Source organism: Ptychodera flava, chromosome 4 (genome assembly GCF_041260155.1).
Source record: "Ptychodera flava strain L36383 chromosome 4, AS_Pfla_20210202, whole genome shotgun sequence".
In the NCBI taxonomy this organism is placed as follows: domain Eukaryota; kingdom Metazoa; phylum Hemichordata; class Enteropneusta; family Ptychoderidae; genus Ptychodera; species Ptychodera flava.
This window is the reverse complement of record NC_091931.1, coordinates 41,659,943-41,685,359: the sequence shown is the minus strand read 5'-3', so window position 1 is coordinate 41,685,359 and position 25,417 is coordinate 41,659,943. Positions and strand designations below refer to the sequence as shown.

The following is a 25,417-nucleotide window of genomic DNA, read 5'->3' as shown; positions in this document are numbered from 1 at the left end:
ACAGTTTGTTCCTGTTAAAATGGTGAAAGACTGCAGTTCAGTAGTCATGCAGCCCTATGCGAAAGCGAGGCTAAGAAAAGTGAATGCGGGACGTTTGATTTGTTTTGAAGTTCTTAGGCAGTGAAAGAAACGATGATTGTGTGTAGTTCAAGTTGCCTGAAGAAGTACGACAATGATACACAGTAATATGGCCATGATGACGAGGTCCCGCCGTCCCGGACAAACAAGCATACGGTATGGATCAATTTGTACCGTGGTAGCATGGATGTGTATAGCTGTAGTTCTCATTTCTTCACAAGCGTTACAGTAGTGATGCACTTACTGATAAATGTTGACGATTTTATCTGCATAGGGGGCGGGGTTCTGGCAGATTTTTTTTCGGGGGGGGGGGATCCCAGAGGGAAAAAAGGCCAAGGATGGCAGAAAAATTATTGCAAGCAGATTTTGGAAGTAAAAACTACTCAATTACTGGCAAATAAATAGGACTTGAGAAAGTCATTCAGATGCAGGTCTCTATAAAAATTGCACATTATTTGCAGAAGTTAAAAACTTATAGGAAAGACAAAACACCCAAAGTGTCATCTAAAATCTTACATGTATGTGGCAAGATGATATTTTTTACTTTTTAAGGTTGGATGACGTGGTCAAAAAAAACTAAATTTGATCCCCTATACTCCTACTCTGAATGCACTGTGAAGTCCATTCAGGGTAGGAGTATAGGTGATCAAATACATGTATTTGTCCTTGGAAAAGATTCAAAAATTCTAGCTTCCATGAAATTCTACGGTTCCTAAAGTTTTACACGTAGAGGTTAGTGAATAATGATGAATTTCAAGATAACCCAGTTATGACAAATCACCTATAATTTTAAACATCCGATCGGACTGGTTTCAAATCTGTTTGCTCTCTGTCTGGGTTTATGAACAACTTCTTCTGCTCTGTTGGCCAATGGATGTACTCTATGTGCCATTCTTGCTGGCAGGTTAAAGGTCAAGTGAGATCAAAGTATGCAGAGAGTAAGATTGCAGTTATCATGATGAAAGCATGAGAGGTGGTACATTTCTTTCCAATTCTGAGGACTGAATATTTCAAAATTTGCCCTTTCCCCTTAAAAAAGTTTATAAGATTTAACTATTTAAGTTTTCAAATCTCTGGTGCACCATCATCCAGTTTATCCGGATGACTTCTTTAATTGAATTTAATGGGATAAAAAGTTTACAAAATTTATAACTTAGAACTTTTTTGACTGCTATAATATGCTGATTGCAAATGACGGCATTTTTCTTTCTTTAATATGCAAAGATAAACATTCGTCCATATTTTCCGCAAGAACGATGAAAATGAAACCTGCTAGTGTTACAATGGATACTAACTAAAAGTCACACTAATTTATGGCTCAGACTACAAGCTGCAACAACAGCGAAGCATGCAAATTTTGGCTGAATTTCAAGCAGTGGTGTCTGATGTCGCACCCATGTAGCTATATTTAGAAACAAACCTGAAATTGTAATCAGTGCTATTTGCCTGATGATGGTCATGATTGAGAACCCTAATTTTTGGCATAGGAAATTATTATGATACCATGATAGTCTGTACTTAAAAAGAACATTAAAAAATGTCAAATGCAGTTGAAACCTTTCAAATTTGCAAAATTTCCTTGTGAAAGAAACATATTGGCGATTTTTTTCATGTCCAAATGTGATTGCTCTCTCTCTAGTATTTATAAATTTTTTGTATTGATTTTTCAGTGCACATGTAGTGTCAAACCTGTGATGTTCAATGATCACGATTGTACTGTACTGTGTCATTTCATCAAACACACTGATCACTAATGAAGTACAATTTAACAAAGGTACCCAATTATTTAGTGTGTGTAAGTGAGTGGATGGGTATATTTTCCATGTAGTATGTAGATAGTAGTACATGAAGAACCTCTCAATCCTGAACTTGATCAATCTTTACCCCCACATGCAGAGATAGCAAAGTACAATAGATGACTGATAAAAATGGAAATAATCTTAAGTTAAATTTCAACTATGCATGTTAACCCAGTCTACATCAAGCTAGCTGGCACTGCCAGTTGCTTCCATTGGCTTTCAATTTTTATATCATTGAAATGCCATAATGTCTTTTGTGCAATGCTTCACAATCTACAGTGTGTCTTTGGTGTCTCTGGCAATGAGCTTCGTATCCATGCAGTTTTAAATTAATGGTTTTAACTTTTGAATAATTTTAAAACAATAATGTCATTCCAAAGTTGCACGAACAAAGGGCAAAGTTTACTGTCTCACAGCCCCTTATCATAAGGAGCCAAATGATGTTTTTATTTCAAATTACATGTAATTATTTCTAATTCCAGCATGTTTTCACCATTTTGTATTTAGACTTTCTGCTGTTGCAAAGGGCAAGGATACTAATACATTGAAATGATCAGGGACATCTGTGCATGAAAAATAAAACTGCATTTATGGAAGGAGTTCAGCTCCACACACATTGATGATACGTATGCCACAGTTTCGCACTGAAATAATATATATAGGTGTAAGTGATACTCAAAGGTCAATGGCAGAAACTGCAAACAACCTTTTTCAACAATTTGTCATCTTTTTAACAGATAAAAATCATAATGTCATCCTCCTTGCATTTTCACACATTTCCGAACTGTCATCTACTAAGTGGAGGGAAAGGGGTTTGAGGCAATCTGATTAAAATCAGATGTAGAATACGGCAATTAATACTTACGCGGTATTCTCTTGCTGTACAGCAACAGAATACCATGTATAAAGACGTTGCCATACTCTACATCTGATTTTAAACAGATTGGGGTTTGACGTTACAGAGGCTTTGAGTTTGGTTTGCCATGCACCTGTCTGCGGTCCCTTGCATATGAGTAGATGGTGTGAGATGCAATCAGCTCGTGAGACCAAAGTCCAATGACCGACCGGTGACAATGACTGATCACACCATACAAGCCCAGTGCAAGCTCCAGCAAGTGTAGCATGTGGATGTGTCCCTTGTGGCTGTAGCATCGTACCTCATTAAAGCAACATTTCAGGAATTTACAGGTGAGAACTGACTATATTTACTCACTCACGTTTATTACTATATTTAAATTTTGAAAGTGACTACCAATCAACATTGCAGGATATTGTACAAGACTCAACTTGAATCTGATGTAAATATGCCATACCTGAATGAACGAGCAAATGAATGAAGAAATTGACAGCTTCTGCATGAAATGTTGAATCCTGAATGAACAACGAAAACTGAGGGAATTGTTAAAGTGTAATTGGAAATGGAAATTTTGTGTAAGAAAATTGCAAGATGTGCGGTCTATCTCCCTTTTAATCACTCAGTAACATAGTAGGCCACAATAAATATGCCATCCTAAACAATGTCTAGATAAAAGATATATAACCACAGTATTGCAGAAATGTCAAATTCCTAATGCTCCCAGTGCACTATCAGTAGAATTTGCATATGCATGGAGTAAAAATATTCAAATCTGAAATAGACACGTTGTTTTTCTGTATCAGTCAGTTTGGCTGACCTTTCATTTTAGTTGGTTCCTGGTAATATCTCTGTGAGGACAAAAGTTCTGTGGATCAAGTTAAACTTTAAATCAACTTATCCATGGGTCAGGCATTATGGTTTATCCTATGGTGTCAGCTGGGTATCATGTTATATTGATTTTTTACAATGTGAGTCATGTAATTAGCATTGAAGGTAACTAGGCTGAGATATAACATAAAGACAGACCAGTGGTAAACTTGCAGGCTGAAACAATTCAATGTGTACCTCATTCATCAGATTGTTTTGGCACCATTGAAAAAAAAAAAAAAATTTTTAGGATGTCTACCATTTCAGTGCATTTGCGTTGAAGTAACCATCCTTATTAAATCAGTCAGCTATTTGAAAATAAGGCCAAACGGCATATTTTTGTTTCCATCAACATGCCTTCAGAAAATGGGGCAAGTTTGCCACAAACTTTTTTAACCCTTTTCCTGCCAAGCAGCATCACATCCCCACCTGCAAACTTTGTAAAATGCATAATTGAAGTTGAACCAAATCTATTTATGATTTTTCAACTACTTTGATATAGCTATGTTATAGCAGGTTTAGTAAAAACTTTGTTCACAGTATTCCTGTTCTCAGGGGCCTCAAAACGATCAAGTCTTTGTTAAAATGTACTATATGCGATATGCTATGCCTCACTGGTTTTAACCATTGAACTTGACCTGATGATGACATATGAACTTGGCAGGATAAGGGTTATTTTGTATTTTTAATGGAGTGTGACCCATCAAAAACACCATGATTATTTTAAAGTGAGAAAATAATGTTTTTGGCTCAGAAGATCTTATGTAGGACGGACTATGGCTTATCAGAAACAATGTATTTTTATTTGGCTGAATGGAGGTATCGTATAATCGATTACAAATGGACTGGTATGAATAATCCTTCCCTCCAAGAAACTCCAGAGTAACTAACAAGTATAGCACTTGTGTGGTTTATAACTCTCACCTCATAAATCGTAAATGTTTCCAAATATGAAAGACGTTCATCCACTTGGTTTCAATGAGAACTAATGTAATGTGTATGTTCATGGCTTGTGGTATTCGAAACCCAATGTTGGCCTTATAGAATTATACACATTTTGAAAACTTTTAGTCTTTGGAAAATACATGTAGCGACATATTTTTAAAAAAAGTCACTGATCAGACAGAATTGTCATGTATGCATACCAATTCTTATTGTTAGCTATGGTTATAAAAATGTGATTCAACATGGTGATAAAATTATCAATGATGATTTGCAGACAATCGTATTTTGGCATGTTTCAAAATTTGTCAAAACTCTCGGTATATGATGGCCCATTATCAGCAAAAAGCAATCTTCATGTCTATAGACCAGCCTATGTACATGTAGCTGTTGAGTCTGTTCATGTTATTTCTTTCCATACTGGCCAACTTATTTAACCCATTCACACTTCATGGATTTTCCCAAACCCGTTGTTGTCCATGGGAAGATTGGAGCTCTTCACAGGCTATCGAGGAAGCAACACTGTTATGACACTTTATAGGGTGAATATTACTTCATAGGCTGTGTAAACATCAGACTGGAATATCTTCCTAACTCATCCTGGAATATCCATCATGCAAGGGTACTTCCTCACTCATTTCCCCATGTAAGTGGAATAGACTGTCCTGCTTTGAGCAAGGAAAAGTTTCCGGTCCAATATGACACATTAAGCTATGCTGCACTTGGTCATGGGTTCATTGGGTGCAAGCGCCTCTCTAACTTCCTATGCATTGTGCTTTTTGTGTCACAAGAAAATGTATCTAGAATAGAAGCCCTTTTGATTGTAGGTTATTTCAGAATGATACAGTGACACTGCACTATATGCATGATGTACACATGTGACAGTGATATCATAGATCCTTACATTCCCTGTCTTGTCAGCAATATATTTGCAGACCATCGTATCTTCACCATTTACAGCAGATAGCAACCATTGTATTCCTTCAAATGAGAAACTACTGTCATCAGCAATGGATGTTTTATTGAAACAAAAACATCTTGCTTTTTAGACCAGGTTCTATTTTAGGGTCTATGATCTGGTTCATTAATGTAGTGTGAACAGTCAGCTATATGCTAATGCTGAAAACTTTCCCTTTGTCACATGTTTTATTGTCATGCAAATTTGATCATTGTCATTAACATAAAATGACGTGGTAGACTGTGCCCCATTGAACTGCTTTCTGAATAGCTGTACAGTTACACCATGGCTTCCAAGCTGTACTCAGTTGCAGGCTATCTGCGTGCATCAAGGTATGTGTGTATCATGCATGTCTTGGCCATTGGAACTTTCCACTCCAGTTGGAAAGGTTGACAGTGGCTTATCATTGATAAACATTGTGATAGAAAATCAAAAACCTCTTGACAAATTTGCAGACTGTCAAGTCATAAGTATTACCAAATATGGGTGGTCCACCGAACTGAACCTGAAGTGTAGACAGATTTGTTTACACGGTGGCTGTGAAATGACATTGAATAATTGTAATTTGCTAATACTCAGGTTTTTGAAAAACTCGTATGATGCTGACACCATCATTGTGAGTCTTAGAAGTGTTGCCAAATTGTATGATAACAGACTATATAGTGTGGGACAATTATGTAATAATGGAAGAACCCATGTAATAATGGAAGAACCCAAGACTAGTACTGCATACCAGTGTGTCTTCAGATATATAATTACATAACACTGTATGGCTAGGTGGCATGAGTCCTAGCCCTGCGTACAGGTCTGTGTGTTCCCGGCGTGATACGGCCTCCACCACAGCCCTGCAACGGTCAATGGAGATGACTGGCGACAATGCGGTCCAGATGAGGACCGCAACGAAAAGACTGTCTTTTTGGCTGAAATTCTGCTCCATCGGGGCAAAATCCTTTCCCTGCCTACCTTTACCTCCTAACCGCCCCCAGAAAAGATGTGATTAACTTCTCCTAACGTCCAAACCCGATCGTTTTCTGAAACATAATGTACTTGACAAGTTGTTTACCAATGGAGATCACCATTTTGAATCTCGCCAGTTATCTCTATGAACCGTTACAGGGCTGTGGTGGAGGCCGTATCACGCCAGGAACACAGAGACCTGTACGCAGGGCTACATGAGTCCCATTTTACTGTAAACCATGAATGTAAAACAATGTGCTTTAATTGTATACATGGAGGCAGTACTGTTGTACCTCCATGCTTTATATCTCTCTATAAGGCCATGTTGCAGTACAGTAGCTCGAGGTTTTGCCTGGGTATTTGGGTCGGATGGCCGTCCGACCCAAATACCCAGGCAAAGCCTCGAGCTACTGTACTGCAGCAATATATCTCTCTATAAGGCCATGTTAGGATCTAATATGCATCAAGCAATAACTAAAACATGCACACGGCCTACTATTCCAATTACTATACAGGAATCTGCAAGTCAGTCTTCCTTATTGGCTACTGGTTAAACTCAACTTGTTTATCAACCAGTGATTTCTGAAGAAATTGTGCTACATAAAGGAGAGATGTAGCACAGGTTTTCATATAGTCTCTTGTATTTTTCAAATAATTTGGCCTATTCTCCCAAAACACGTTCAGTTGAAACCAAATATTACACAATTACGGATTTTGTTTGGGTATCCAACAGTAAAACAATATTCCAGAATGTTTCACTGGGATCCCTAAAACGTGAGAGCTCGTAACATAACTTACAGTTTTGCTGTGCTATTTATAGAGGCGTTATACAGGTGGATTCAAGATCCAACACCAGTAATTCAGTAATATGTCCGGACTCCAAATATTACATAAAAATTGTTTTTAATGACTTTAATGTAATGAAGATACCTTCAATGAAATCCATTTTTATGTTACAAATTGTAAGACTGTGAAAATGTCATTTCTGTTACAGTGAAAAGATGGAGTATGAATCCCAGGGTCTGCTCCACGACATGTTTACTCGTCAGGCCAAACTGACACCTGACGCAGTGGCTGTTGTTTCTGATGATGGCAGAAAAATGACTTTTGGAGAATTGGATGCTAAGACAGACTGCCTAGCAACCAATCTGCGTATCCTAGGTGTGGTTCCTGACTCCATTGTTGGTATCTACATGGAGAAATGCATTGAATATACAATATCGTATATTGCTATACTGAAAGCAGGTAAGGCCTAATTTTATAGATTTAGTTTTTACGCTCCCATATATGCATATGTATATATGCAAATGGGAGGTATTCGTATAAGGTGGCAAAATTGCGTCTGTGTGTATGTATGTATGTATGTATGTCTGTTAATCCGTCCACATCAAAAACTCCTAAACCGTAGCACCCACTGTCTTAGTATTTGGTGTACAGGTGCACCTAGGGGTGGAGATGTGAATTTGTTCAAATGAACATGTCAGTTCCCAAAATATGCAAATGAGGGGGAGAAAAGGAAAAATCCTGCAAATGGCTAAAACTCAGTAAGAATTGGTCAGATTTGGTTGAAACTTGGTTTGCAGATTTTTTTAGGTATTGTAAATTATGTGTGCAAAAATTGGGATGAAATTTGCATGTTTGTATTTTTACGGTATTTTTATCATTTTTAGTCAAAAAATCTTGTTCTCTGAAATCGCTTGTCTGATTGCTATGAAACTTAATATTCATGTTCCTCAGAATAACCTCAGTGATGCTTGTACAAATTGTATTGATATTGTCATATTTGGGGCAATTTTCCCAATTTTTGATAAAAAAAAAATTTAATCTAAAAACTACTGATTTTTTAAGCTTTGATACATGTATTTGGTATACAGGTATCTAAGATTAATCTCACTATAATGTATTGAAGGGATGTTGAAACTGGCAATTTTTTTTTATTCTGGGGGCAATTTTTGCCTCTTTTGGTCAAATTTTTTTTCTCCTAAAACTTCTGATCTGGTTGTAGCTTTGATATCTGGTGTACAGGTTCCTAGGATTTATGTTAATTAGATATATTTAAAATTGGGATGAAATCTGCAATTTTGTATTTTGGGGGGCAATTTTTCTCATTTTTGGTCAAAAAATTTGTTTCTCAAAATTTACCAGTCTGATTGCTTTGATATTTAGTAAACCAGTCCTTAGGGTTTTTGTTATTAAGATATATTGAAATGAAGTTGAAATCCGGAATTTTGAATTTTTGGGGCAACTTTGCAAAACTTTCAGTTTTACTGGGCATTTCTTTCATTTTGTATTTTTAAGATTTTTTTGGTAATTTTATACCTACTGGAACTAAGAGTATATAATGTTGTGATTTAGTAAGCATTTGATATGGTAAACTGTATTTGGTGTTGAAATGCGGTAAAAAAATCCTGGCAGATTTTGAAAAAATTTCAAACAAATGCCAATAAAAAATTCAGCCAGAGAAGGTTTGACAAAAAGAAAGGTGGGAGAGTGGGGAAAAAAGAATATACAATGGATCGGATAAAAAAGATAATGTACCTCATCGATCTTCCAGACACCATCCCTTATCAAATGGTCCACCCCGATGTATTTTTGTGCACAATTAACCATGCAGTGTATTTTAGTTTAAGATGTCAAGTTAGGTAAGGATTTGAAAGGAATAGTCAAGTTCGCCACAGTTTAATTCTATCCCTTGTGTAATTGGTTAAGTTTGTAAGTTAATTGTTCCAGATGTGGATGCACCAGCTGTTCTGGAAGAAAACAATGTTTACTTTTCCCTGTAGGGTTTCTGAGTTGATGATTGTACGTTGAAATTTTTCCATGTATCTGGTGTATGGGCAAAGTGTAAACATTGGTTGCATGTTATGTATTTCAGTCTACAGGTATGTCAAATATTGTAAATGAAAAATCAAGAACAGTTTACTGTGTGCTTGTAAAAGATAACATATTTGTCAATACATAAACTGCCTTGCAGATTGATTTTCTTAAAGATTATCACAGAAGTAGAAAAGGAAAAGAAACTAATCGAATTGCTGTAACATATTCACTCTCAGTGCCTGAATAGGCCTATACTTAACTATTTTATCATTACATTCAGCTGTTTGTTATATCTTTATCACTATCCATGGGCCAAGGCACACTTGGGGTCAATGTCATCACTCTGTGCCAGTCTGTGTATGTCAGTCTGTCTGTATATGTATGTCCATGTTTCATACAATTGTTGACTTGTTTTGATAACTATATGGGAGCGAACAGTGATTTTGTCACTATTTTTAATTTTCGTGATCTTGTAATTCTTGTAATAAGACTAGTAATGTATTTGCTTTTCTTATTGTATGGATAATACAGGGCTCGAAATTAGCAGTAGTCTCACGTCCACCAACTACTAACTTTTCCCTGGGCTACCAAAATCCATGAAATGGTAGCCCACACGGACTACCAAAGACCAGGACATAAAATTCAGTCAGTACTTGGTGTGCAATGTCCTGTCTGTCACTTTGGGACGAACTAAATTGCAGTCAAATCTAGTTGGATGCAGTAAGGCCCGACTCATGACTTTGATATAATCCAAATTATAAAGACAACCGTGCGGTGGAACTTTGCAACAAACTTTCAATATCTCAACTGATGTCCTTGGATGACAGGCACAGGAAATGATGGCCAATGAATACGCATTTTCATTGCATTTTGATCATAATGTATCAATCACAGACAATATCTGCCTTCTCTCTACAGAAAGCCCATGGTCTATTTTTAGCACTGCTACAGTATGTCTAGTCTCGACGTGCTGAGAAGGTCGTGGTCGTTGTCATAACGACTATCAAAATCTCTGAGAATGAAACGAGTTGTGAATAGGTCACCAAACTTTTGAGTATCACTGTTGTCCATTTGGCTGCGTGGTGACTGCATGCGTCATTTCAGAACCTGGGTGTCATGGCATTGTTGGGGGTTACATACTAATCAGTACAGCTATCCTTGATATCCATGTTGGCATGTCCAAAAATGCTAAACAGAAAACTGAAGTATGTGGCCAGTGATAAGAGACAATAACTGTTGTATCAATAGTGCCAAACCAGTATTGTTAAAGAAGACCGTGTCATTCCTTTATGAAAGATTATCAGGTCAAACATCTCTCTATGGAATGCCAGGGGTAAAAGGTGGGCAGAAACCAATCTCTATAAATAATCAACATCTGTAGGATTATGGAGAATGTATCTGGTCACTGCTTTTTGATTTGTTCAGAATAATGTGCCATCCAAATGTATACTTTCAGACTTCAAGTGACTGTGAATTAGTGAACAGTAAAGAGCTTCAATAAGGTGCAAGGCGTAGTAAACACAATTTCTAATTGTGTAACAATTTTGTCTCTAGGTGGTGCATACCTTCCCATCGACATCTCCTATCCACCACCCTTGCTGTCATCAGTCTTGGAAGATTCTCAGCCAGTTGTTGTTGTAACCGTTGAGAGCATAGCAGACAATGTCAAAGGTTAGAGTTCACTTGCATTTTAAGGTCATTTTTCAAGCATGATCTCATTCCTATTGCTATGCTAACTTGCACACTTGACATTGCTTTTAATTATTGTTTCAAGTTATTATACATTCTGTAGAATGATAACAGAAATCAACACCACACATGATAGGTTTCTTTAACTAGTTATGTTCAATTGCATATACAATACTGAAAATATTTGCCTGTTTATTGACATCGTAGTTATAAGGGGAAGGGTTAATATTTTGGAAAACGTCAAAATTTCATGTCGGCTGACTACCATGAAAAGAAACTTATCTCATGTCAAAAAACTATATTCTTGTGAAAAGTCAAATGTTTATCCTTCATCAGAAGCAAAGCAGGTGGTCATCCTCAATGAAAACTGGCCTGAGAGACTGCAAAAAGAGAACGATAAACATCCCCCTTTTGATGGGCCACCTAAACTGACATTGGACAACCTGGCATACACTGTATACTCCTCTGGAACAACCGGGAAGCCTAAAGGTAAAGTGAACATACAGGTCTCACTGTAATGCTTTTGCCACAATGGTTTTGCCCAAAGCTATCATTACCATTGGTGATTGTGGACTTGTGGACTTTTTGGGATGAACATGTTAAGCACAGCAATTGTAGTGTTCGTTTTTTTGTGCAGTGTTCACTTGACTCTGTTGCTTGCATCAAAATTTTTAACAAAATTAACTTGACTCTTATTTCATGACTGTCTAAGCCTGACACTTCAAAATAAGGAGGTCTATATGTACAAATATTAAAGAGAAATCGTAGGCAATTTCACATGCGCAGAGATGATTTACTTTATTTTTAATAAATTTGCATATGTAAAGAAGGTGATTTCAGCCTAATTTGATTAACTGTTCGTGAAATTTGCAAACGTAAATTTTCAGGAGCAAATTTATTTTTGGCCTTAATAATTTATTTCTGGAATATCTTGTCTGATAACTTTCATATTTGATATGTCAAAATCTCTGACCAAGTGGGAGAACAGTGACATTGATGTTATTTTTTATTGCTTCATAGAAAAAATCTTTAAAAGTGACATTTAATTTGGCTTTGAAATGTCCATTGCATATGAGTATATGCTGGAAATTTTGTTACGTTTAACTCAAAAAGCACTTTTTCATCGGTGCTAAACTTTCATATTTTGCTTCTCATGTAGATCGCTCCTAATTATATGATGTGCTCATTGGCTAAATTTGGCTTCAAATCTTCGGTTGGGGGAATACCCATGGCTAATGCAGTGTGAGCTATTGACTTGCATGTGAAATTGAAGGATATGTCATCGTTATACTGCCATGTCCTTCAAAATTTCACAAAGGGTAGGAATGAGGAGCTATTTTAATACTGTATTAAAAAAGTGAGGTCAACATGTTATTCTAAGATAAATTAGCATGATTATTTTTTTCTCTACAAAAGAACGGTGTTCCTTAATCCTTTGATAAAAATATTATTATATGTATCCATTGCTTGGTCAGCAACTCTCTTGATTCTTCATACAATCTACAATTCATTTGTAAAGCACATGAAGTACTGTGCCCCATACTGTTGTCATGCTGATGTTCAATTTGTCCTGTCCTTATTGAAATGGTTTCCCTGTTTTGATTATTGTTCAGGTATCATGTGCCCACACCGAGGTGCTGTATTTTCATATCATTGGAGACACATCAACTACCCCTTCAAGCCTGATGAAAGAGTGGCCTGCAATGTATTCTTTGTGTGGGAAATGCTACGTTCTTTGTTGAAAGGTAAACCACTTAGATTCCTGTAGAAACAGCATAGTAATCTATGAATCAGACTAAGTGAAGCTCTGGATCACTTGTTTCACCCACTTCCTATTACAAACATAAACTTGGTCACAATAGCAACACATTTTACTTCTTACAGCATATCTGCGAGTGTGTTTGATCACAAAATGCCAAATTGGGGGGGGGGGGGGGGGGTGTTAAAAAGTCATTACCTCTAACTTTTGATAATTTTTAGCTACTATAGACCATAGTCTATAGAAGCTATTGGGATGGGTATCCGTCCGGCGTCAGTCTGTATGTATGTATGTATGTATGTCCGTTTGTGAGGCGTCCGTCCACTCAAATATCTTGAGAACCGCAGTACTTACTGATTTGATATTTGTTGTGTAGATGAAAAATAGGATTTTGAGAAACTATTTTTTTTAATTTTTTGATATTGTTGAAAATAGGCTAATTAATGCCAAAAAAGGCGTTTTTGGTAAAATCTTCTTCTTCATAACCGCTGGTCAGACAGCTTTGTTATTTGGTATACAGGTCCCTAGGGACAACCCAACCTAGATTTGTTCAAATTGTGATGAAATATGCAAATGTGTATTTTTAAGGAATTTTTTTGTCATTTTTGGTCAAAATTTGACTCACATTGTATGTAATTCTTGTACTGTATAAACCCTATCAATTCACCCAGAAAAAATAATTAATATGATTTTAAATAATTGAATTAATTGGGAAATCGTCAAAGCAAAATTAATTTTAGTGTAGAATTATCAGAAAGTCAACTTTTTTGACAGTTCATAGTGAAATGCCTACCATCTTGGAGGATTAAAACATGTAAAGGCAACTTTCCTGAATCCCAACTTTGACATATTCTGAACCGTCATTTATTGTGCCCTGTATGTTATCTAAAAGAAATTGCTCATAATAGTTTGTCATGATAGGGTGGTCAAATAAATAGAGATAGAGAAAGTTCTAATTTCCATTTATGGTTGACTTGGTAAGGATAAAATAAAATTACTTTTTGAGGAAAAAAATAGAGTGGTCAATTAAAAGAGTGGTCAAAGTGATAGGGTTTTTAGCTCCCATAGCCATATGTATATATGGCAATGGAAGCTATTCTTATAGGCTAGGGAAATGTCTGTATGTATGTATGTCTGTATGTCTGTGTGTCTGTATGTCTGTATGTCTGTATGTCTGTATGTCTGTCCGTCAACATCAAAAACTCCAAAACCGCTGTACATTTCATCTTGATATTTGGTGTGTACATGGATGATGGGCTGTAGATGAGATTTTGTTCAAATGAAGTTGTCAAAAATATGCAAATTAAGTGAAAAAATGTAAAAACAGTCAAAATTGAAAAACTCAATAACCACTGAGGCAGATTACATGAAAAATTAGCATGTAAGTACTTTGGGCTGACATGAAATGATTGTGCACATCTTGGGTCAGTATCTTGGACTTGCTATTTTTCATGAATTTTTTTGTAATTTTCTCCCATTTTTGGTCAAAAAATCTCCTGCTCTGAAACCACAAGTCCAATTGATTTGAAACTTGGTATGGAAGTGCATAGGAGTGACCTTTCCCAAATGTGGGCAAATCGTGGTGAAATTTGCATATTTTTAGTTTACTCGCCCATAGACTCCCATGTATAAGGCAGATCTCCATAGACTCCCATGTATAAGGCCACGAAAAATAAAAATTTAGTTTCTCATCGTATTCATATTGCAAAAAGGATGCAGTGACACGGATGAAGTCCAGTGAACTTATAGATTGGGTCATGTCCGTCTGTTCGTCCATCCGTGAGTCCATCCGTTCACGCAGATATCTCGGATATTTTGACAAAATGTCATGTGACCTTGATGACCTTTGATCTCAAATATACATATTTGTCCATAACTCAGTAACCACAAGTGCTACCACCCTTCATATATGGTATGATGGGACAGCTTGTGACGCCACATATTGTACCTCATTAATTATGCACATATCTAATTTTGAGCGAGCCAATAGAGCTAGAGGTCTGATTTTTGGTATATAGGGATAACTTAGCAAAACAATTTTTTTGACAAAATGTCACGTGACCTTGGTGACCTTTGACCTCAAATATACATATTTGTCGATAAATCAAAAACCACAAGTGCTACAGCCTTCATGTATGGTATGATGGGACACCTTATGACGCCACATATTGTACCTCATTAATTATGCACATATCTAATTTTGAGCGAGCCAATAGAGCTGGAGGTCTGATTTTTGGTATAGGGATAACTTAGCAAAACAATTTTTTTGACAAAATGTCACGTGACCTCGGTGACCTTTGACCTCGAATATACATATTTGTCCATAACTCAGTAACCACAAGTGCTACAGCCTTCATGTATGGTATGATTGGACACCTTATGACGCCACATATTGTACCTCATTAATTATGCACATATCTAATTTTGAGCGAGCCAATAGAGCTAGAGGTCTGATTTTTGGTATATAGGGATAACTTAGCAATACAATTTTTTTGACAAAATGTCATGTGACCTCGGTGACCTTTGACCTCAAATATACATATTTGTCCATAACTCAGTAACAACAAGTGCTACAGCCTTCATGTATGGTATGATGGGACACCTTATGACGCCACATATTGTACCTCATTAATTATGCACATATCTAATTTTGAGCGGTCCAATAGAGCTAGAGGTCTGATTTTTGGTATATAGGGATAACTTAGAAATACAATTTTTTTGACAAAATGTCACGTGACCTCGGTGACCTTTGACCTCAAATATACATATTTGTCCATAACTCAGTAACCACAAGTGCTACAGCCTTCATGTATGGTATGATGGGACACCTTATGACGCCACATATTGTACCTCATTAATTATGTGCATATCTAATTTTGAGCGAGCCAATAGAGCTAGAGGTCTGATTTTTGGTATATAGGGATAACTTAGCAATACAATTTTTTTTGACAAAATGTCACGTGACCTCGGTGACCTTTGACCTCAAATATACATATTTTTCCATAACTCGGTAACCACAAGTGCTACACCCTTCATGTTTGGTATGATTGGACACCTTATGACGCCACATACTGTACCTCAATAATTATGCGCATATCTCATTCTTATTGAGCCAATAGAGCTGGATGTCTAACTTTTGGTATATAGGGATAACTATAGGAGAGAAATTTTTTGACCAAATGTCATGTGACCTCGATGACCTTTTACCTAAAATATATGTTTATGTCAATAAATAATAACCACAAGTGCTATGTCCTTTGTATTTAGTAGGATGGGAGACCTTATGACAACACACGCTTTACCTCATTAATTATGTACACATCTAATTCTTGGCAAGCGAATAGAGCTAGAGATCTGATTTTTTGGCATATAGGGATTAATTAGCATATAATTTTTTTTTTCAAAATGTCATGTGACCTCGATGACCTTTGACCTTGATTATACATACATATGCATATTTCAGTAACCACAAGTTCTATACCCTCCAATTTTGATAGGATATTAGACCTTAAGATGTCACATCTTGTACCTCATTTATAATGCGCATATGTATTTCTTGGCTGGCCAATACTGCTAGAGGTCTGATCTTTTTTCCCGATTTAGAACCATAACTTAGACATGCCTCATGTGTTTCAAATTGGGAACAACAACATAGACCTATGTGCCCATAGATCTCAACATATACACTCCAGTGATACTTCTTAATGACCACATTTTCCTGCCCCATCTAATACTCCTATTACAAGTGGGGACTATGTCATTGTAAATGACTTGTTGAGTTAATGGTTGTATCACAGTATTCGATATATCTAATTCTGTATTTTTTCCATTTTATATTCTGAATAATTACATTAAACATATTTCACTGTCTCCAGTACATTTCATTTAAGTATTTTCACTTCATGCACTTTATCCCTTTCACACATGTTCAAATATCTGACCAGAGAACAAACACTAAATAGTCCAGGATGGGAGCTACAGTGTCATTGACGCTATTTTTATGGTAAAGCTGGGCTGTAAGATTCCTCTTATAGCAATTATGCAATCTGTGTAAACAGTGCAATGAAAGTGTTACATGATTCCTTATAATGCTTTTGATGACCTTGAACTTCTTAAGTTACAAACATTTGTCTCTTCAGTGTGCTTTCTCTGAGTACGTACAGTCTCAACTTATTCAACAGAACTTACTTACAATGTTAATTTGAAAGTTAAAATGTGCTTTGATAATAGGATGGAAATACCAGCTTATAACCTGACAGATACATATATGCTGTTTTTTATAACGTAAATCTTGATTTAAGCAAGTCTTGTTTACTTTAATTAGAATGTCATTAACTCTCCTTTATTAGCTACTATAGACTATATAGTCTATAAAAGCTATTGCGATGAGTATCCGTCCGGCGTGCACCGTCAGTCTGTATGTATGTATGTATATATGTATATATGTATGTATGTATGTCCATTTGTTAGGCGTCCGTCCACTCAAATATCTTGACAACTGCAGTACTTACTGATTTGATATTTGTTGTGTGGATAAAATATATGATTTTGAGAAACTGTTTTTATTAACTTTTTGATATTGTTGAAAATATGCAAATTAGCACCAAAAAGGCGTTTTTGGTAAAAAATCTCCTTCTTCATAACCACTCGTCAGACAGCTTTGTTATTTGGTATACTTAAAGGTCCCTACGGATAACCCAAATAAGATTTGTTAAAATTGTGATGAAATATGCAAATCTGTATTTTTTACAGAATTTTTTTCCATTTTTGGTGAGGCCATCCTGAAATGAGCTATCAAAGATATCCACCTTCTTCATCAATACTTGTGTCACAAAAGGTTATTCTCTACATAATGCAGCAGAGCTCTGTCAACTGTTGAGTCGCTTGTTTTTTCAAAACCGCTGGTCAGACAGCTTGTACATTTGGTTTACAAGTCCCTAGGATGATCTTAGTGAGATAATTTCATACAGTCATGTATCCATGTCTATAGTAGCTTCAGGGACTTTGGCCCATGTTTTCATCTTGTTTTGTATGTTGATTGTAAGTTCTCGTCCAACTCTGAAAGCACGTTGCAACACAAACTGTTTAGCTTGTCTTGTAGTGCTTAAAAGCAGAATCACTTGATCTGTCTAATCACTGGATCTGTTTAATCACTAGATCTGTCTCATCCTTCCAAAAATGTTTTGTTTTCAAAAGAGGGCAATATTGGCATGACACCTCTTAAATCTGTTTTGATTTACCATGCTATGCTGTACCCCTGATCGTACAGCAAACTCTAAAATATCTTTGTGACCACATGAACCACCAAGAAGTGATGGGATGATTGAATATTTAACTCAGCAACTGTAATTGGCCGTTTATCATCCATTATCTTTAATTTAGCCAATCAAAAGGAAGTTTAGATTTACCAATAACATATATAATTTCTTTTTTTCCAAGGAATTCCTTTATACATCATCCCAGACAATGTGATTTATGATCCACCCCTACTGGTGGATTTCCTAAAACGACACAAGATCACAAGAATTCTCTTCACACCATCATTGCTGGAGACAGTTGTCAACACTGATAATATAGATATTGCAGGTTCTCTAAAAAATCTCAGGTAAGCAGGCTTGTTCCATGCGTCAATATATTCTGATCCTGACCCCAGGATGTGGAGTTCATCAGTGTCATGCTGGTAGAGTTAGGCTCCATACAGCAATGGACTTATAGCCCTAATAGGGACCACATTTATATTTAATAAAAATGTACAAAATGACCACATCTATATTTGGTAAAAAAAAACAAAGTCACATACGTCTCACATATTACTGCTATGACTGTAAATTGTGCAAATGGATGCTGTATTTAAGGAAAGCAGCACTAGAGATAACAAAGGATAACATAGAGGCTGTCAAAAAATAATTGTGGTGAGTTTCGGTTAATTTTAAAATCTTTATTGAAATGTAAAGGTAACGCTTCTTATGAGATTAGTATTGATACACGTTACAATTATTGTAGTTCATTTTATGAAGAGTGTTATGATATTGAGTTGGGAGATTTGGATTTTCTCAGAACTGTAGAAGAGGCTATAAACCATTTTACGAATGGTAACGACCAGGGTGGTGATGAAGATAATCAATCGAAAAATATTTTAATTTTTTCCTATCAGTGAAAATGAGGTGTTACAATGTTTGAAAAATTTAAAATCAGGTAGAGCCCCAGGTCCAGATGGCCTTCCAAATGAGTTCTACAAGTATGCCTCAGACATTATCCTACCTTTACTTGTTGAGCTTTTTAGTCCCCACGGACACCGTCTGGGGGGACTTATAGGTTTGGTCGTGTCCGTGCGTGTGTGCGTGCGTGCGTCCGTGCGTGCGTCCGTCCGTGCGTGCGTGCGTCCGTCCGTTCACGCAGATATCTCAGAGATGCCTGAAGCGATTTCATTCAAACTTGGTACAAGGATTACTTCATATGTCATACAGATGCACGTCGATTTGTTTTGTGATACGATCCAATATGGCTGCCAGGCGGCCATTTTATTACGATTTTTTTCATGTACAGAGCCATAATTCAGGCATGTTTCAAATGATTTTATTCAAAGTTGGTACAAGGACATTGACCAATGTCATAGATATGCACGTCAATTTGTTTTGTGATACGATCCAATATGGCCGCCAGGCGGCCATTTTATTACGATTTTTCATGTACAGAGCCATAACTCAGGCATGTTTCTACAGATTTTATTCAAAGTTGGTACAAGGACATTGACCAATGTCATAGCTATGCACATCAATTTTTTTTGTGATACGATCCAATATGGCTGCCGTGCGGCCATTTTGTTACGATTTTTTTCATGTACAGAGCCATAACTCAGGCATATCTCAACCAATTTTATTCAAAGTTGGTACAAGGACATCAACCTATGTCATACACATGCACATTGACTTGTTTTGTGATACGATCCAATATGGCCGCCGTGTGGCCATTTTATTACGTTTTTTCATGTCCAGAACCATAACTCAGACATGTATCAAGCAAATTTATTCAAAGTTGGTACAAGGAGATTGACCAATGTCATACATATGCATGTAAATTTGTTTTGTGATACGATCCAATATGGCTGCTGTGTGCGGCCATTTTGTTATGATTTTTTCATGTACAAAGCCATAACTCAGGCATATTTCAACCAATTTTAATCAAAGTTGGTACAAGGACATTGACCTACCGTATATCATACATATGCACATTGATTTGTTTTGTGATTCGATCCATTATGGCCACCATGTGGCCATTTTATTACGATTTTTTCATGTCCTGAACTACAACTCAGACATGTATCAAGCGAATTTATTCAAAAGTATTTTTATCACAGACCTAATGAAGAGGACTCTATCCTCTCTGAGGACCTGTAATCAAAGCACCCATTAACAAGTGGGGACTGTGTCATCAACGATGACTTGTTAATTGTATTTTTGAGACTGAAATCTTCCTGTCAAATTTGTTTGTACGGTTTGTAAGAAATGAAACAAAATTGTCCACTAAGTTACCATTATATATGCAACAGTTTTGGCATCAGTAAGCTTAGGAAGTCTGTCATTTTTCTGAGATTTCATTTTTGAATATGAAAGAAACCATATGCTTAGAATAGTATATGCATAGTATCAAACTTTCATCTCCAAGATGCTTCCCACCTTTTAATATATTATATCGTACATGTGCACTTCCCAAAGGGTTATTTGGTTCTGTGGTGAAGTGGTGACAACCGCCCTGAGAGACAGGGTAGCCAAGACTCTACCCTGGGTGCAGTTACTGAATCTGTACAGCATCTCTGAAAGCCATGATGTTTCAGCAGCTGATCTCACTGATGGCACTTACAGTGGTGGGGTAGGTCATGTTCCCAATCCCACAACTCCCATTTCCAGGAATGTAGAATCAACCATGCCAATTGGAAATGATAGGAATGAATCAAAGGGTAGGGAAAGGATTTAGAAATAAATGTTGTACAAGTCTGCAGTGGAATTACTGACAGTGTGAATTCTTGAAGGGCTGAAATTAGGAAGGATAAATTTCAATTAGATACCTAGAGGTGGTGTGTTCAGTGGCAAAAAAATGATAGAGAAGAGCCTTTTTAGTTGAAGTACTCAAAAACTCATGAACTATGTTGGAAAGGTTTCATTGCTATTAAATTTGTGAGTGCCTTTAGATAAAGTAGGGAATGATGTACCAGGAGCAGGCAAATTTTTGGCTGGGCAGGTGAACTTTATGGTGAATACCCGCCTACCTGAATGGACAGGTACAAATTATGGTCATGTGCCTCTGATGTCAGGGGTTAGTTCTGTATGGGTGTATGTGACACATTATTTATCAGGAGTCCACTACTTTTTACTTTGGGCAGTAGACTTCAAATTTACCTGCCCAGACTTTTGATTATTTAAAATGAACTGTATACACTTGTTAAAAGTTGATACAAATTTGTTAAATATTGTTTGTTTGATGAAGACTGGCGATGGGGACAAGCCCAGAAAGTTCTGTCCAGTTGGCAAGTTACTGCCGGGTGTGCATGTTGTAATAATGGACGAAAAACTGCAACCACTTCCTGTTGGAGTACCTGGTGAGGTAGGTCAGTCACATTTCAAGTACACTGATGAAAATATATTTAAAAGTCTACACTCAACACAGTGAAGAGCAGGTAATGGCTTCTAATGTGAAGAGCAATAGCATACTGGAGACCTTCAAATGGGTGTGTTCATTGATATGGGGTAAATATGTCTTTTATGTACACATACACTGACAAGTGTAATGAACTAGTATTAGTGAAACTGTTTGTATACTAGTACAAGTGATAACAAATTAATCTGATGAGTAAAATATACACAGCTATTACTGACAGGGAAGTGTCATAAACGTACATTGACATTTTGGTTTTCAAGGATTTGTTCTATACTTGAATCTCTGAAAAAAAATTATATGTAAACCACGGTCCCTCTATAACGTGTAGACTTTGTTTGTGTTATAAAAGTCACACATCAAGAATATCAGTAAGCTAAAAACATTGCTTTTTAGCTTTGATTCTGGAGCCAGTTCTATGTATGTCTGTATTCTTTTGATTGACTTTTACTCATCTTTCTACTCAATGTTCATTGAGTTCAGATATACGTCGGTGGGCCGACTCTAGCCAGGGGCTACCTGAATCGACCAAAACTGAATGCTGAACGCTTCATCCAGCGGCCACCACTGGTACCTGAGCATGTTGGAGACAGACTGTACAAGACAGGTGACTGGGGCTACATGCTTTATGGGGGAGAGCTTGAAATCTGCGGTCGCTGTGATTCCATGGTGAAAATCAGAGGATACAGTATCGAAACTCAGGTAAGCATTGTATTGAACCTGTTCACCCCAGTTCCCTGTAAACAGGTCCATAATCATCATTGATAACAATGGATTTAGGCCGAACCATGTCTGAGAAAGGGTTACACAAGTCTTCCCTTTTCCAAAATTCATAACTTCTCTGGAAGCAGTATTCATACGTGTAAAGTTAGACCACACCAGGCATTCCTTCTTGTGAAGTACATCTCAACAATACTTTACATTTTCAGCAAAAAATCTTTCTACCATTGAATACTACGGTACTTTTTCATACCAGTCTTTAAATGACATTCTTCACAGTCTAATTTTTCCCTGAAATTTTATGTTTTTATAATTTTTTTAATGTTTCTAGTGTACTGCACAAACAAAATTGTCTCAGTTTGCCTTTTTGATCATCTCGTTTTATGAGTATTGTAAGTCTAATGATACAGCTATTAACTGTGTCTTTTATCAGGCTGTGGAATCATCCCTGCTGGAGTTACCCTCGGTGAATGCCTGCGTGGTCCTGGCTAAAGGTGAAGAAGGCACTGATAAATTCCTTGTTGCCTACATTGTACCCAATGGCAATGTTACCAAAAAGGACATCAGGGCAGAGTTGAAAAAGAGACTGCCATTCCATATGATTCCTGCTTACATGGTTTTCCTGTCCAGGTAAGCATGGATGTCAATAACTATTGTTTTCCAGACTTTGTATGTCGGTTTCAGTCACCATAGAACAATTGAAGCACCAGTGTGCTCACTCTTGCCTGCAAGTAATCACAAGATTGTCTGTCATAGTTCCCACTTGTCAAGCAGTGGTTTATTTTATGGAGCTTCTTTGCCAATGACTTATTTCATCCAAGTGTTTAATTTGGCATTGCCATGTCTGAGATTTCTGTAGGTCTTGGTCCTAGTCCACCTAAGTACAAAGCATGTGCAAGTTGTATTGACATCAAATGTGCATTACGATAAAAAGTCAATGTTAATTTACAATGAAATAACAAACTCCGAAACAAATGAAATAATTGATTTAATATTCTTAAAACTTTAATTTAGAATTGCGCATTTATGTGCAATGTGTACGTGTTGTTTTGTTCATTGTATACATATGTCACATAGAGAGCATACACTAAATGATCAGTACTCAATTAATCTTTACTCTCTCACACAGCATTCCAATACTTGCTGCTTCCGGCAAACTGGACAAGAAAGCCCTGCCTCCACTAGATTTTGACGGAGACGGAGAGGGTGAAGCGCTGTCTGCACCATCTACAGAAACTGAAAAAGCACTGGCTGCGCTTTGGTCAGATATTCTGCGTGTCAAATCATTGGATATTCAGGAAAATTTCTTTGATCTTGGAGGGTATGTACATACTTCAGATATTTTCCTTTAGTGATTTAACCTTTTCATCACCAGATTTGGTACACTGTCTGGTGATATCAATGTCAAATTAGAAAAAATGGATCAAAGGGTTAAATTATTTGAGTGAACCATACATTTTGTTTTGAAATTTCCAGTTTCTGTCAGCAACAGATGTTAACTGTGGCAAAACTATATTCATCCATATTATGCTGGCTTATCTGCTGATGAAAGGCATGATCTATTCCATGATTGAAATGCAAATTTACTCCAATGAGTGCAATCAAGCCACTTGATTGGACAGGATTTTTTTCCGAGTCTAGTACAAATTCATGAATTGTTGATCCATAGCAGTCAAGTTCAAGTCAAGTTAGGACTACACTGCAGCTTCAACTTCACCATATTGAACATTTACTTGAATGCAAACAAGTTTCTCCACATCTTTGACATTATTAAATGAAACAAACGCCATTAGCTGAGCATAAATCTACTCATACATGGCAACGTCCATCTCTGTTTCATTCACAGACACTCCCTGCTGGCTGCTAGGTTGCTATCTCTCATCAAGGACAAGTTCAATGTAGAAGTCACAGTCAGGGATCTTTTCCAGCACTCCACTGTTGTAGCCATGGCCAAGCTGATAGATTCAAAAACACAACACTTGGAAAACGGAGAGGTGTAAGTATATGCATTCATTTTACTTATGATATTCTAGATTTTTACTCGTTTTCTGGTTCTTTTCAGTGACTTTTGTTTTTTCTCTGTAGCCATATAGCAAGATTTTCGCTTTTTAACATTATTTTTGAATAATTTTGCCAGAAGTGGTTGTATATTTTTTATAAATTTCTCATCGAGGAAGAAAATGTGTGTAATGATTCAAATTGCCACTAATAGGCTTTAAAACAACATTCGGTATGCTGTAAATCAAAAAAGAAGCAACACGCTGGATTAGTAGGTCACTTTGCAAATCAGCAAACACTGTTCGACATTTGCCAAATTCAAACAACATTCCAGTATTGTATGACAGGTACAGGGTATAATAGCTCAAATTTACAGTTTTAAAAGATGTGTAGCAAATTGGGCTAGGCAGCACATGGACGAATAAGGTTGGCTTTTATGTGGCAAATAAGTAAACTTGACACTAGAAATTTTTAAAAAGTTATCCTAACACATTGACAAATCTTACACAGGAAAAGACATCCTTACCACTTCAGAGGACAGTGCCAGGGCTTGAATAACACTTTGTTAATATAATTACCACAAAATGACCGAATGTCTAATATTGTACAACAAACTAAAATTGAATTGCAGTTATGAAGAAGAAGAGAACAAAGTGGATCTGGTAGCTGAAGTCAGCAAACATAGTCAGGGTGTTGTCAGCATTGACATGCAGCTCAGAGCATTCTGGAGATCCATCCAGTATGGCAATCGATGGAGGAGGGGCAGCGTTCTGCTGACTGGAGCCACCGGCTTCCTTGGAGCTTTTCTTTTGAGAGATCTACTCACAGACTCCGAGGTGAATTTTTCAAGGCTCAAATAATCGGATTTAGAACAGCTCTTTACAATTTTAGATCAGAGAAGGATTTCATGTCACTGTGATTCACGTTGCTGTTAGATTTTGGTACTTATCTCATTTTTCAAAATCATCATCAAATTTTGTCGAAATTTTTGGAAAATAATCAAGAATAATGGATCCAAAATGGCTCACAATTGACCTTCTGGGTCAGCAGCTAAACTTGTTTAGTTTTTAGGAGAAATGTTAAAACTTATGTTGTCAACAGAGATACTGGTACAATGTCCGTTAATAGTATATATGCTTTCATTGATACAAGAGGAGAAAATTAGGCCACAAAGATTAGCTTTCACTTTTAATTTTTATACGAGACCCAGAGCATTGAAATATAAACTTCATTTAAAGTTCCTATTGAACGTGCTGATCCGTGAAATAATTCAATCAATTTTTTCAGCCACAGTGAGTCAGGGTCTGTTCTCTCTTGTAAATTCC

General features: G+C 36.7%; 1 protein-coding gene across 2 annotated transcripts in view; it reads left to right on the top strand.

Annotated features, from left to right (window-relative positions):
- The first annotated feature begins 97 nt into the window (after positions 1-97).
- LOC139131796 (uncharacterized) overlaps positions 98-25,417 on the top strand; it is a 51,017-nt gene continuing 25,697 nt past the window's right edge. Inside the window, exons 1-14 of one of the 2 annotated variants that reach the window (XM_070698068.1) lie at positions 98-234; positions 2,840-3,065; positions 7,452-7,702; positions 10,829-10,945; positions 11,300-11,452; positions 12,577-12,708; positions 18,162-18,327; positions 20,438-20,591; positions 21,207-21,323; positions 21,858-22,076; positions 22,528-22,724; positions 23,224-23,415; positions 23,941-24,090; positions 24,724-24,928. In XM_070698068.1, the coding sequence (XP_070554169.1) occupies positions 7,459-7,702; positions 10,829-10,945; positions 11,300-11,452; positions 12,577-12,708; positions 18,162-18,327; positions 20,438-20,591; positions 21,207-21,323; positions 21,858-22,076; positions 22,528-22,724; positions 23,224-23,415; positions 23,941-24,090; positions 24,724-24,928 (2,046 nt within the window). In that variant the 5' untranslated portion in view covers positions 98-234; positions 2,840-3,065; positions 7,452-7,458. Of the gene's footprint in view, positions 235-2,839; positions 3,066-5,733; positions 5,833-7,451; positions 7,703-10,828; positions 10,946-11,299; positions 11,453-12,576; positions 12,709-18,161; positions 18,328-20,437; positions 20,592-21,206; positions 21,324-21,857; positions 22,077-22,527; positions 22,725-23,223; positions 23,416-23,940; positions 24,091-24,723; positions 24,929-25,417 lie in introns of those variants that run through there. The other variant, XM_070698067.1, reaches the window with a different exon arrangement.